Below are 13003 nucleotides of genomic sequence, written 5' to 3'. Positions count from 1 at the left end.
TAAGATGGTTTGTACTAGTTCTGTTAGTAAATTTAGGTCTAGTAAAGCCAATGGTGACTTTACATGCCCGGGGAGACAGTAGTCAGTCCCCGGGTATGGAGTCTATGGTGGAGGTCCGCTAGGACGCCCCAGTGCTACGGCACATAGGGTGCAGTGTAACACACATAGAAAAACATATGAGACCCTATGGAGTAAAAGACCCCATAGCCCATAGAACACATTGACATTCAAAGGAATTACACACATACATGTCCAAGAGTGGGAGAAAGGAGTCTCACTCTTGGCAGGATGGAAAAAAACAAACTCCCGAAATCCAGCAAAGCTGCTGGGGGACTCACTAGGTTAGGAAATTCAGCCTAAACAGAGAATTCTCCCTAACAGGAGCTGGTTCTCTTCCCCCTGGCCTTCCTTGGCTTCCTCCAAATTTCACAATGTCGGAGGGGGGGAGTGGAGCTGGTTCTCTTCCCCCTGGCCTTCCTTGGCTTCCTCCAAATTTCACAATGTCGGAGGGGGGAAGTGGAGCTGGTTCTCTTCCCCCTGGGCTTCCTTGGCTTCCTGCACGTTTCACAATGTCGGAGGGGGAAGGGTGCTCGTTCTCTTCCCCCTGGCCTTCCTTGGCTTTACACTACACATGGTCAAAGGGTATGGCTTCCTTGCCCCGACCTTTCCTAGCTTCCTCCAAGTTTCACAATGTCGGAGGGGGGGAGGGGAGTTGGTTCTGTTCCCCCTGGCCTTCCTTTCAACTGGTCCTGTACTTTACAAGACCCTCAGGGAAATGGCTCCCTTCTCCTGATCGGATTTGGATTCCTTACGCCAGCTTCAGTGTGTGGCTACCAGCCTTGTGTGTTTCTTTTGTTTATCTGCAGTAGATCTGGCTCACCATCCTACCAGGTACTACGACTATGAAGATGCCGTAGGTTACTCTTCATAAAAGGGTTCGGGTCCCGGACCCATGGATTTCTCGTCTCTTGACTCTGTAGACCTGGTTCACCATCCTGCCAGGTACTGTGACTATGAAGATGCCATAGGTTACTCTTCATAAAAGGGTTCGGGTCCCGGACCCATGGATTTCTCGTCTCTTGACTCTGTAGACCTGGTTCACCATCCTGCCAGGTACTGTGACTATGAAGATGCCATAGGTTACTCTTCATAAAAGGGTTCGGGTCCCGGACCCATGGATTTCTCCTATCGACTCCGTAGACCTGGTTCACCATCCTGCCAGGTACTGCGACTATGAAGATGCCGTAGGTTACCCTTCATAAAACGGTCCCACCAGGGGATGCTGCAGCTCCGCAGTAATCCCCTGCTCTATGCTGCACGTCTTAGCTCGACGCGTGCCCCAGTTCGCCACGTCTGCTGAGTCCCCTGGACTCTGCCTCCTTTGCTCACACAATGATGAATCAGTTGTGGACGACCTCTGCCTGCGGACAAGCGTCTTGGCCCCTGCACTCCTGGCATGTCCACTTCTCTGACTTCATCCGAGTTTCCCGGTTCCTCGAGGGAGTGTCTGACCAAATGCATTGTCTTTCTTCTCTTTTTATCTCAGATAGTTGACTTCTATGCTTTAGGCAAGTCACCTGCTGTCTCTGATTCTGCTGGGCCATCAGGAAGGCTCTGTGCCTCTTCTTCATCCCAGTCCTCAAAGGATTCTCATCCTTTAAGGAGTCCACCTTCTTCCTCGTCCCAATGAATCCTAGGTTGCTGGTTTTAAGAAAACATATAGGAACGCTAGGGATAGTGTTGGACGGGGTGGTGAGGAAGGTGCTTTAGGGTAAGGTATGGGGATACCACGTTTTCCCCAGGTTGTCATTAATGCAATAGGGCAATTCCCTCCACATGAGATTCACCTGCTGTTTACCACTCCCAGGGGGACTATAGGGTAGCAGCCTCACCTCACAGGCCTCATGGTAAGGGTCTCACCCTAGGGCAGTAGTGACGACGTCTGGGTCGTCCTAGGGCAGCAAAAGCCATGCAAGAACACTCATGTTGGATTTACCCTTGATGTCAGGAATAAATGTCATAGCAAGCTTGATGCCAGTACAAACTGCCATGGCAAAAACAGTCTGGTCATATGTTCTTACTATAGTATTGTGCCATAGTAAGAACATCTGTCCGGTAGACTGGCTGCACCAATGTAGGTGAGTATGGCCACACAAGAAGGCTTATCATGTTGACTCTACATTTGATGCCAGTAAATATAACATGTTCAATCAGAAAATATGTCCATACTGGCTGCACAAATTTAGGCCACTACAGACTTGTAAGAACACTCATGATGGCAGTAGGAAATGCTGTACCATTGTAGGAAATGTGCCCAGACTGGCTGCACAGTGCACATATGTAACAACCTCACTCCACTTCAGAAAATAATTTTTTTTTGCCCATTATTTCGGTAATACTAATAATATTACTGGAATAATGGGCAAAGACAGGAAAGGTGCTATACAATTACCCAATTGCCAGTCATATCTCTCACACACACACACACCCACACACACACACACACTTTGACTTACCTTCAGGCAGTGATATCTTCTGCTCCGGAGGACTGGGACTCAGCGGTGCATGCTGAAATGCAAGCCAGGTGTCAGAAGACTTCTCTCATTTTTCTTGCTCTAAATTAGGCGGGGGGCAGAGGCAGCAAGGAGAGATAGCTTTGGAAGTTCTAATAAGATCCCCCAATCGGAGAGAGCTATTGGCCATCTTTGAGACCTGTACAGCACTATCTTGCCACCTAGCGGGGATGACCTTACTGTCCAGAGAATGAGTCTACATGACCTACATCACAAGGCAGGGTGGGATCCGACAACCCATACTTTTCCAACACCTAGGGCCACCCTTCTATCTCTCGGGGGCTCTGGCATCCTGTGGAAGGGTGCAATCAGCTGACAGTTCCCCTTTTCAGTGGACTACTCACTGAACAGAGACATTCTGACAGACCTGAAATGAGTTTGGCGTCCCCTCCTGGGACCGGTTGATCCCAACCCTTGATCTTCTCTGGATCCTCTTCACATGTTAGTGAGAGTTAGAAGCCCAGTCGTTCCCGATTCCATTGATCTCAATGTAGACCTTGTGCTCCAAACCCAGGGAGATGGGTCATTCCTGAAGCTCCCTGGTTTGTGGGCCGAGTGTCAGGGGGTGTATTTGAACTGTACTGCTTCCAATTACCAGGAGGACTCTCCCTCTGTCTCCTTTGGACAGTGGCCCATGCTTAAGGAGCTCAGCAGCACCCCGAGTAGACGCATCAGGTTAAACATCTCTACAGCGTCCCTTACTGTGACCTACGTGGCTGCTTAAAGAGGTTGGCTACCTTACCTAGGTCGCCCTCACCCAGGGATCCCTCGATGCTTGCATAGCACAGTACACAGTCAACAAAGCCAACTTCTGGGCTGCCGTCCTTTCTTGTGCAAATTACTAGACAATGCACACAACTAAATGTGTGGTTTTCTGTGCACTGCAAACATTGTCAGTATTTTGTGTTGGCAATGTCCGGTGTACTATTGCTTATATTCTCAAAACAATCATGGGGTAATGCTTGGATTACTTAACCATTAGTGCATTACAGCAAGTCCAACTCTTTCTCTACAACCCCCTTCCCCCCACTGCTTCCCCTCGCCATGGCTTGCATGTTTCCGGTGCTTTGTGCTGGTGTAATAGTATCAGACAAAAACAGTTTTATCACCATTTTCCGAAGGGCTGCCTGTCGTGGGTTGGGCAGATCAAAGTGTAAGGATTTGGACAAGGAAAAGGAGTGATCAGGAGTGGTCAGTGTAGTGGGATTAGCCCCAAGTAGTCTAGGCGTGCTGCCAGCTTCCATAGCTTGAATGGTGTAGAAGGCCTGGCCTGTTCAAGTCTCTGACATGCCACAACAGCCATTGTACGTTTCTCATTTCCTCTTGCACAGGACTCCACAGCTTTAGATAATGAACATTAAGAGGATACAATCATAGGAAAATAGGTTAGACTTAAATATTTAGGAGTGATATAAACCACCTCCATCTCTAAATCCCAGAGGTTTCGCAGGCGGCAAAGCAAGGTATCATGAAGAACAATAACCAATGCCACTTAGCAGTCGGGCAGAATCACAGCACCAGTCCTGCCGGTGTGGCATGAAACAAGCAGCTCTAAACTGAGGCCCATTAGGTCATCTCAGTGAGTCAGTGCAGGCAGAGCCCCGTCTCTCTTAGGCTATAGGACTAGATCTGCAAGGAGACAATCGTTGCACACGTCAGGCCTGAGATGGGTTTCAAACTGGCCAGAACCCCAACATCGCTGCAGCATTCTTCAATAGTAGTACATGTAATAATTACTTGCATTAGCTGGGAAGCATGGAAGAGCCAGCCATCAAAGAAGCCACGTTGCCATTACAAACCAGACATCAAAGAAGCCATGTTGCCATTACAAACCAGCCATCAAAGAAGTCATGTAGCCATTACAAACCAGCCATCAAAGAAGCCATGTTGCCATTACAAACATCGTATGAAGAAGTTCATGATTTTTAAAGCTTCACTGACTGAAAATTAGCTGAAGTCGGAGAGAGACAGATGATGGAAGAATCCTGATGAAACACCCCCTTTCTAGCCCCTGCCCCTCTTCTACTGTATACCACGTCCTAACTTCTAACAAGGTGCACAATATACAAGTCACCTACATACCTACCAGAGATGTCTTCTACTGTAGACCACTTCCTGGCTTCTAACCAGGTCCATGATACACAAGTCACCTACATACCTACCAGAGATGTCTTCTACTGTATACCAACATCCTGGCTTCTAACCAGGTCCACGATACACAAGTCACTTAGATACCTACCAGAGATGTCTTCTACTGTAGACCACTTCCTGGCTTCTAAACAGGTCCATGATACACAAGTCACCTACATACCTACCAGAGATGTCTTCTACTGTAGATCACTTCCTAGCTTCTAACCAGGTCCACGATATACAAGTCACCCACATACCTACCAGAGATGTCTTCTACTGTAGACCACTTCCTGGCTTCTAACCAGGTACACGATATACAAGTCACCCACATACCTACCCAGAGATGTCTTCTACTGTATACCACGTCCTGGCTTCTAACCAGGTCCACGATATACAAGACACCTACATACCTACCAGAGATGTCTTCTACTGTAGACCACTTCCTGGCTTCTAACCAAGTCCACAATATACAAGTTACCTACATACCTACCAGAGATGTCTTCTACTGTAGACCACTTCCTGGCTTCTAACCAGGTCCACAATATACAAGTCAACAACATACCTACCCAGAGATGTCTTCTACTGTAGACCACTTCCTGGCTTCTAACCAGGTCCACAATATACAAGTCACCTACATACCTACCAGAGATGTCTTCTACTGTATACACTTCCTGGCTTCTAACCAGGTCCACAATATACAAGTCACCTACATACCTACCAGAGATGTCTTCTACTGTATACCACTTCCTGGCTTCTAACCAGGTCCACGATATACAAGTCACCTACATACATACCAGAGATGCCTTCTCCTGTATACCATGTCCTGGCTTCTAACTAGGTCCACAATATACAAGTCACCCACATACGTACCAGAGATGTCTTCTACTGTATACCACTTCCTGGCTTCTAACCGGGTCCACGATATACAAGTCACCCACATACCTACCAGAGATGTCTTCTACTGTATACCACTTCCTGGCTTCTAACCAGGTCCACAATATACAAGTCACCCACATACGTACCAGAGATGTCTTCTACTGTATACCACTTCCTGGCTTCTAACCAGTTCCACAATATATAAGTCACCTACATACCTACCAGAGATGTCTTCTACTGTATACCACTTCCTGGCTTCTAACCAGGTCCACGATATACAAGTCACCTACATAAATACCAGAGATGCCTTCTCCTGTATACCATGTCCTGGCTTCTAACTAGGTCCACAATATACAAGTCACCCACATACGTACCAGAGATGTCTTCTACTGTATACCACTTCCTGGCTTCTAACCAGGTCCACAATATACAAGTCACCTACATACCTACCAGAGATGTCTTCTACTGTATACCACTTCCTGGCTTCTAACCAGGTCCACGATATACAACAGAGATGTCTTGGCGTTTTTGGACACTGAGACATTATTAATATTGGTCATCAGTGCCTTGGTGTAAGGCGCTCTATAAATAAACAAATCAATCAATCAATCAATTTATAAACCGCTTAGGGCCGGACTCCTCATGCTTCAAAGCACAAGACCAGGCATCCCAAGTTGTCCCAAGCTAACAGCAATGCATACAATGGTAGGGAGCGAGCACTGCAGTTTCCACTCAGCATTGTGTAATTGTGCAACTCCCTCAGAGAGGCACATGTGTGTGCATTATTGATGTTCAGGTGCACATTTATGAATCACGCAAAGCGCATCATTTTGCGCATGTTTCCATGAGAATGGTGTGATGAATCTAGTGAGATCATCCCTGAGACCCCTGTATGGGCCCCCTTTCATGTGGCCTGGGGAAGGCAGGTGCTACCTGATACTGACCCGGGGCAGTATTATGTGGGAGGATCACATGGGGGGAGACTCACGCCGGGGGGAAATTGGTGAACTGTTCCATTCGTGATTCCTCTGTTCACCCTGAAGCATTGATGGCCTATTGTAATATTTAGCAAATTGAGGAATCTCTTATGCATTCCATTATGCACTTCAAGGCCCATAATGCATGTGATTCTGGGACGAGGAAGAGGGATTCAGAGTTAAAAAGGATCAGAAATGTTATTGAACCAAATGTGAGGTCTAGTCGTTATAAAGCAAGGAACTTCAGCGGGACACTTAAATCCCACAACGAGTTGCACCTGAAGCAAGGTGTGGAAGTAGTAGGAGAGGCAGAAGCAATCCAAATTCCTGAGAATGCCAGAGAAGCAGAATGAAGAACGCCAGCTGAAGCTGATGCAGGCGGAAGAGGCAGATGGCACTGAAGAGTGCGCACAGCATGAAACGGTGTTGTGGACGGTGGTGGAAGAAGTAACCCAGCTGGTTGGGAGAAGCACTCCCAAGCAGAAGTGAGATTCTTCAGAGTGCGGAAGACTCGGAGGCCCTGCAGAGCTGGTGAAGCTCCAGAGCAGAACTTAAGTGCAGTCCGCTGACATTGTGCGGGAGCTTTTACCGAAGGAGGCAGAATACAAAGCGGCAAAAAGGGAATCAGAGACACCAGAGAAGACCGGCGAGTTGGCCTGCAGTCAGAGGTGACCCCGGGGCACTCCAAGCAGGTCATTTAACAATAGATAATAATTTTGAATACCGAACAATTACAATAAAGAGTTGAAATGGGAGCAAATACCCTACTATGGCATACCAACCTGAGGAAACCATTAACCCGCATTGCCAACAGCCAAGTGGCTGTGAAGAAGTAGCAGAGAGGCGAAAAGGGCACACACCTCCTTTTTGTGAGACACTAGCTTGGAGGACCCTGTAACCCATATTGCCACAGACCAAAGACTATTAAGGAAGACAACCATTGTTCAGTCCACCTCACAAGGGATACTGATGGGGAAAACTCTGGAACAAACATTGTCACCAAAATTACTTGTAGGAGTTTTCTAACTAGCAGGAGAGTGAACCAGGAAAGGGACCATTAGTAGTCAGTCCTGGCAGGCGGGTATACCAGGAAAGAAGATCATTTTTTGAAGAAGTGTTGGTGTGGTGGCAAGATGTTATTAACTATGCTATCATTTTGACAAACTGTTACATCACCAACGGCAGTTGCTGTGCTATCCTGACAAAAGTATTCCATTAGAAGAATAAGTGTGATGTGCGAAGAATTGCCTTGAACCTTAGAGAAAACAATTACCTTAGTTTATAAACCTGGGTTTTGTGAGAAATACTTTTTGCCTTATCACGAAGAATAGTGTGAAGATAACAAGTGTTTGATTTTTGAACAAGAGTTTGTGAAAGAGACATTTACATCATTAAGTCGAAGGACACAGCTGAAGGAAAAGACATATTTATTGAACAGAATCGAACTTTGTCAAGGATATTCCTGAATTGATCCAGTGGAAGGGAGTTCAACCCTGATAACAAGGAGAACTTGCTCAAATCTATAAGTCTGAACTTCAATCTGTTTGTGGAACTCAAGGCAGCCAAACATTCCTCGTTTGTTTTTGTTGTATGTGTTAGTCCAAGGTTAGGAGAAATGTTGGACACTTGGCCTTCTTTCATGAGTTTAGTTTGCTAGGTAGGGACATCCTCGTTAGGATAGGTGTTTATCTCACCTTTATAATTTTAATAAATGGCAAACCTTGGGAAAACGGTACCTTTGTGTTGGTCTCGCATTTCCGATCTCTCGCAATGTGTAGATCAGGGATTAAACGCGTGTCTCTGACACGGAGCCAACCTATCATTTGCACGTTTGAATGACATCAGGGCTGACTCAGCCCTTTATTTTTCCAAAGTCTATACATTTAGTTCCATTAAAACTAGGAAGGAACAGTAAGTATTACAGAGATTAGGGGAGGAAAGGTTTCCTGTATGAAGCACTATATAAAATGCAATATTACTAGTATAACTTTCATTAACACTATAGACAAAGCAGCATTCTGAACCAGGTCGCAAGTCTTTCAAGGCAATTACAAAATATTTTTATTTCAGACACTTCCATAAAACAAACAAAATACAGATATAAAACATACATGTAGTTCATAAAATATATTAAAAATCACTTTGAAAAATAGGGCACATTCTTGCTGTTAAATGAATCGATCAAATGCATCCCCACTGGATGCCGGTACAGCATCCTTCCCTTTGTCGCCAATCACCAGCGGTCATAAATCGCCAACATTGGCACATTTCTCTCCCGAGCTCCCTCTCCAATCTCTGAGCCTCAAAGAGGAGTCTTGCTAATGCGACCAGAAGGCTGCAACATATGCACATTTCTCTCCCGAGCTCCCTCTCCAATCTCTGAGCCTCAAAGAGGAGTCATGCTAATGTGACCACAAGGCTGCAACATATGCACATTTCTTTCCCAAACAACCTCCCAATCTCTGAGCCTCAAAGAGGAGCTTTGCTAATGCGACCATAAGGCTGCAATATATTCACATTTCTCTCCCAAGCTCCGTCTCCAATCTCTGAGCCTCAAAGAGGAGTCATGCTAATGTGACCACAAGGCTGCAACATATGCACATTTCTTTCCCAAACAACCTCCCAATCTCTGAGCCTCAAAGAGGAGTCTTGCTAACGCGACTATAAGGCTGCTACATATGCACATTTCTCTCCCAAGCTCCCTCTCCAATCTCTGAGCCTTAAAGAGGAGTCTTGCTAATGCGTCCAGAACGCTGCAGCATCGAGAAATAAAGAATAGGTGGCTCGTCACCAAGGCCTTACCCAACACATGTGAAATCTGCAATAGTGGTACTGGACTGTGGCATTATCCTCTCAGCTACAATGAGGACCCGGGGTCAACGATTGGTCAACATTTTTCTGTGAGTTGCCTTCCACATGATATGATAAGTCATTTATAACGCGCCAGTACACAAGTGTTCCTAGGCGTGAAACAGTAAGGGGAGTGATCGTATCCATGACAACACACTACATCTAGGGAGGCTAGTGTCACCTTTGCAATGGATGGCGCACTCAGTAGCTTGCCCAAAGTGTCTCTAAATACAGAGCATCGCCTCCATATAACAATCAGTAATCAGTGAGCAACTTTCTTTTAACAGCTGCCACAGTTTTAACATACTATGTAAACACCTGGGATTACTTCCGAACTCAATGAAGCCAGCATGCAGCCCACAGACTGAGCACTCTGGCTGCACATACATTGACCATGATTGCCTTGCTGAGGCAACCTGGGCAAGAAGGTCTTTCACATCATTTTCATGAAAGTGGTTTTAGTACTGAACCATACTGGAGCCATGGATGCCAAGAGCACTCCTTGCCTGACCTCAAGACACTGCCTACACTTCCTTCCATGAAAAATACCTCAAGCATGTTTAGAATGGGGCACTTTATAGACCGCTCTCAAAACTTTTCACCATCCTTTTTGGCCTTTTCCTTTGGGGTCTCCAATGTTTACTCAGTGTGTCATCACCGGCCTCGCTTCTCTCACCTATGCCGTCGCATAATCAGATTTTCCTTTTAGATAGTCATTATACTTAGCCATTTAAGTCCTTCATTTGGCCAGTTTGAATGGCCAAGAGAGTGCTTCAATTGAGAGCAGGTGACTGTAAGATGTGGCAAGGCATTGCCAGTTATTGTTACTACTGGAAAAGAAGAAAATCGATTCCTATACAGGTAATTCAAGGCACATCCGCTGATCCTTAGGAAACACAGAGGCCCCAATTATTAGGTTAAGAATGAAGTGTGAACAAATGCGGCCAAATAACAATAAGTTGGATGTTGCCAAGCATGGTGCCCAGCAGGTGTTGCCAAGCATGGTGCCCAGCAATGCAGCAGCATGTATCCGTGGTGTCTGCTGGTACTCTGGATCTTAACAGATATGTCCAGCCTCTTAGTGCAGGACCGTCAGTGTGTTTGGGACAAGACAGGTGTGCAAATAGATATTTCTCTTCGGGTTACGTACAGTGAGATAAAATGTGGATGTCAACCCTACTGAGTGTAGACCTTCCCACAGAAGAAGGTTATAAGGCTGTGCGCATTATCAGTTGAGAGGGTCCCACATTTTCGCACATTTTTACAAACTTTGGTATTCACTCTTACGTTATCAAGAACAATCCAGCCCTGGACCCGTTGCTCATGGTTCTTGCAAAGGCACATCACCTCAACCACATTACACTGATAGGCCCCAAGAAACCAGTGTCTTGGGTTGTGGGGGACAGTCAAGTACAGAACAGAGATGGCCTAACCTTATGGAGCTGGACTGCTCTAGTGGCCCTTCCTAGTGGGTGAAAGCAGACACACAGTTTTGAAAAACTACAAATGAAGTCCAACAAAATGATTATTTTTTCTCAGTTGTCACAGTGATCATCAGGGGTGGTTATGCCCCAGCGGGTTAGGTCCTAATCGTTTAAGGCTCAACATCCCATGTATTCCCGAAAACTATATAATCTGTTTCCTCAAACGCTTCGATTGATTTAATATTAAAAGGTTATATCTTTCGGATTCATGATTTCCCTTCATGCCCGAATCAGTTGTTGCTGCATTTGCTCAATAGTGTGCAGAGAATACATTGGGACACGCTATCTAATTAGATTCGGCCTTCTTTGCAAAGTTACTCTTTTCAATACACAATACAGGCACACATGGTGAACAATTGTGCGGTCTTGTAGCATAACCTCTCCGGTTTTGTTATTTGCAGGCAGGGAATCTCTTTGTATCTCAGACAGTTTTCTATTTGTGCATAAAGAATCATTTTCCAAAGTAGAGGATATCCATTTCAGATGTAAGTGGCATGGCTCTTCTTGCTGCTTCTGTACTCGCTGTGCCCATTTCAGATTAAGTGGCATGGCTCTTCTGGCTGTTTCTGTACTTGCTGTGTCCATTTCAGATGTAAGTGGCATGGCTCTTCTTGCTGTTTCTGTACTCGCTGTGTCCATTTTAAATGTAAGTGGCATGGCTCTTCTGGCTGTTTCTGTACTTGCTGTGTCCATTTCAGATGTAAGTGGCATGGCTCTTCTTGTTTCTGTACTCGCTGTGTCCATTTCAGATGTAAGTGGTATGGCTCTTCTTGTTTCTGTACTCGCTGTGTCCATTTCAGATGTAAGTGGCATGGCTCTTCTTGTTTCTGTACTCGCTGTGTCCATTTCAGATGTAAGTGGCATGGCTCTTCTTGTTTCTGTACTCGCTGTGTCCATTTCAGATGTAAGTGGCATGGCTCTTCTGGCTGTTTCTGTACTTGCTGTGTCCATTACAGATGTAAGTGGCATGAATCTTCTTGCTGCTTCTGTACTCGCTGTGTCCATTTCAGATGTAAGTGGTATGGCTCTTCTTGCTGCTTCTGTACTCGCTGTGTCCATTTCAGATGTAAGTGGCATGGCTCTTTTTGTTGCTTCTGTGCTCGCTGTGTTTTTGGCCTCTTAGACTCCCTTCTCTGTTCTGTTACTCCAGTTTCTCAAATGTTGGTCTTGGACATGCTGCTGCATGCGTGTTTTCTTTGATGGTCATTGAGATGACATTTCCGTATGAAGCTCTTCCCACATTTCGTGCATCTGTAGGGCCTCTCTCCAGTGTGAATTCTTATATGCTCATCCAGGTAATCTTTCCGATTGAATCTTTTGTGGCAGAAGGTGCAATAATATGGCTTCTCGCCTGAATGTATCCTGTTGTGCGTGATGAGATGACTTTTGTGGAAGAAGCTTTTGTCACATTCAGTGCATGCATATGGCCGCTCCCTTGAATGGGTCAAAGCGTCCTCGTACCCGTAGATGTTCTCACCTTCAGTACATATGTAGCTTTCCTGACTCTGTCCTAGACTTGGAAGATCTTTAGGCAATTGTGAATTTCTCAGGTTACTCTCACATTCACGAAATGCATCCGATCTCTGTACGGCGTGGGGACTCCCCTGATGTACACTGAAAGGAACTGCAGTGCTGATTCCTTCATACTGAACAGCGTCCTCGCCTCTGGAATCCGGATAACAATTTGACCACGTCTGGCGCCTAGAGTTTGCATCTTTGTTAGGGCTCTGGGGGTCCACTTTGTTGATTTTCCCAGAGTTAGCTTTACACAATGCAGATATTTCCAAACGATGCACTGAATCTCCAGCTTTCTTCCTTCTCTTCATGCTTTTGTCACCTGCTGCAATGAAATAAAAGTTAAATATTAGCATTCTTTTAATTAGACCAAATTAGCAATTCCGTCTTCCAATCTATTCACATGTTTAAAATTGCTGTAAAAAGGTATGTTTTTATGTTTTGTGCAAAACATAGCAGACCTGGGACCAAGCCTTGTTAGGTAAGATTTTCATATAAATGATGAATCTTCCTGGCCTGTGTCAACTCCAGAACATTTTGCTGGACTGGTGGATTATTGTTCCCTGAAACACGTGAGTGGGAACCTTTTTCCACACTC

General features: G+C 45.6%; 1 protein-coding gene across 3 annotated transcripts in view; it reads right to left on the bottom strand.

The window, feature by feature from the left end:
* LOC138566124 (zinc finger protein 282-like) overlaps nt 1-13003 on the bottom strand; it is a 200676-nt gene that overhangs the window by 50571 nt on the left and 137102 nt on the right. Inside the window, exon 7 of one of the 3 annotated variants that reach the window (XM_069643126.1) lies at nt 2517-2568. The exons of 1 other annotated variant lie outside the window; for it this stretch is intronic. In XM_069643126.1, coding sequence (XP_069499227.1) covers nt 2519-2568 — 50 coding nt within the window. In that variant the 3' untranslated portion in view covers nt 2517-2518. Of the gene's footprint in view, nt 1-2516; nt 2569-8593; nt 12731-13003 lie in introns of those variants that run through there. One more of the 3 variants, XM_069643124.1, reaches the window with a different exon arrangement.

This window comes from Ambystoma mexicanum, chromosome 2p, assembly GCF_040938575.1.
Source record: "Ambystoma mexicanum isolate Mex_15411 chromosome 2p, UKY_AmexF1_1, whole genome shotgun sequence".
NCBI classification, from domain to species: Eukaryota; Metazoa; Chordata; class Amphibia; order Caudata; family Ambystomatidae; genus Ambystoma; species Ambystoma mexicanum.
Note: the sequence above shows the minus strand (reverse complement) of the source record. Positions and strands in the feature narration are given on the sequence as shown.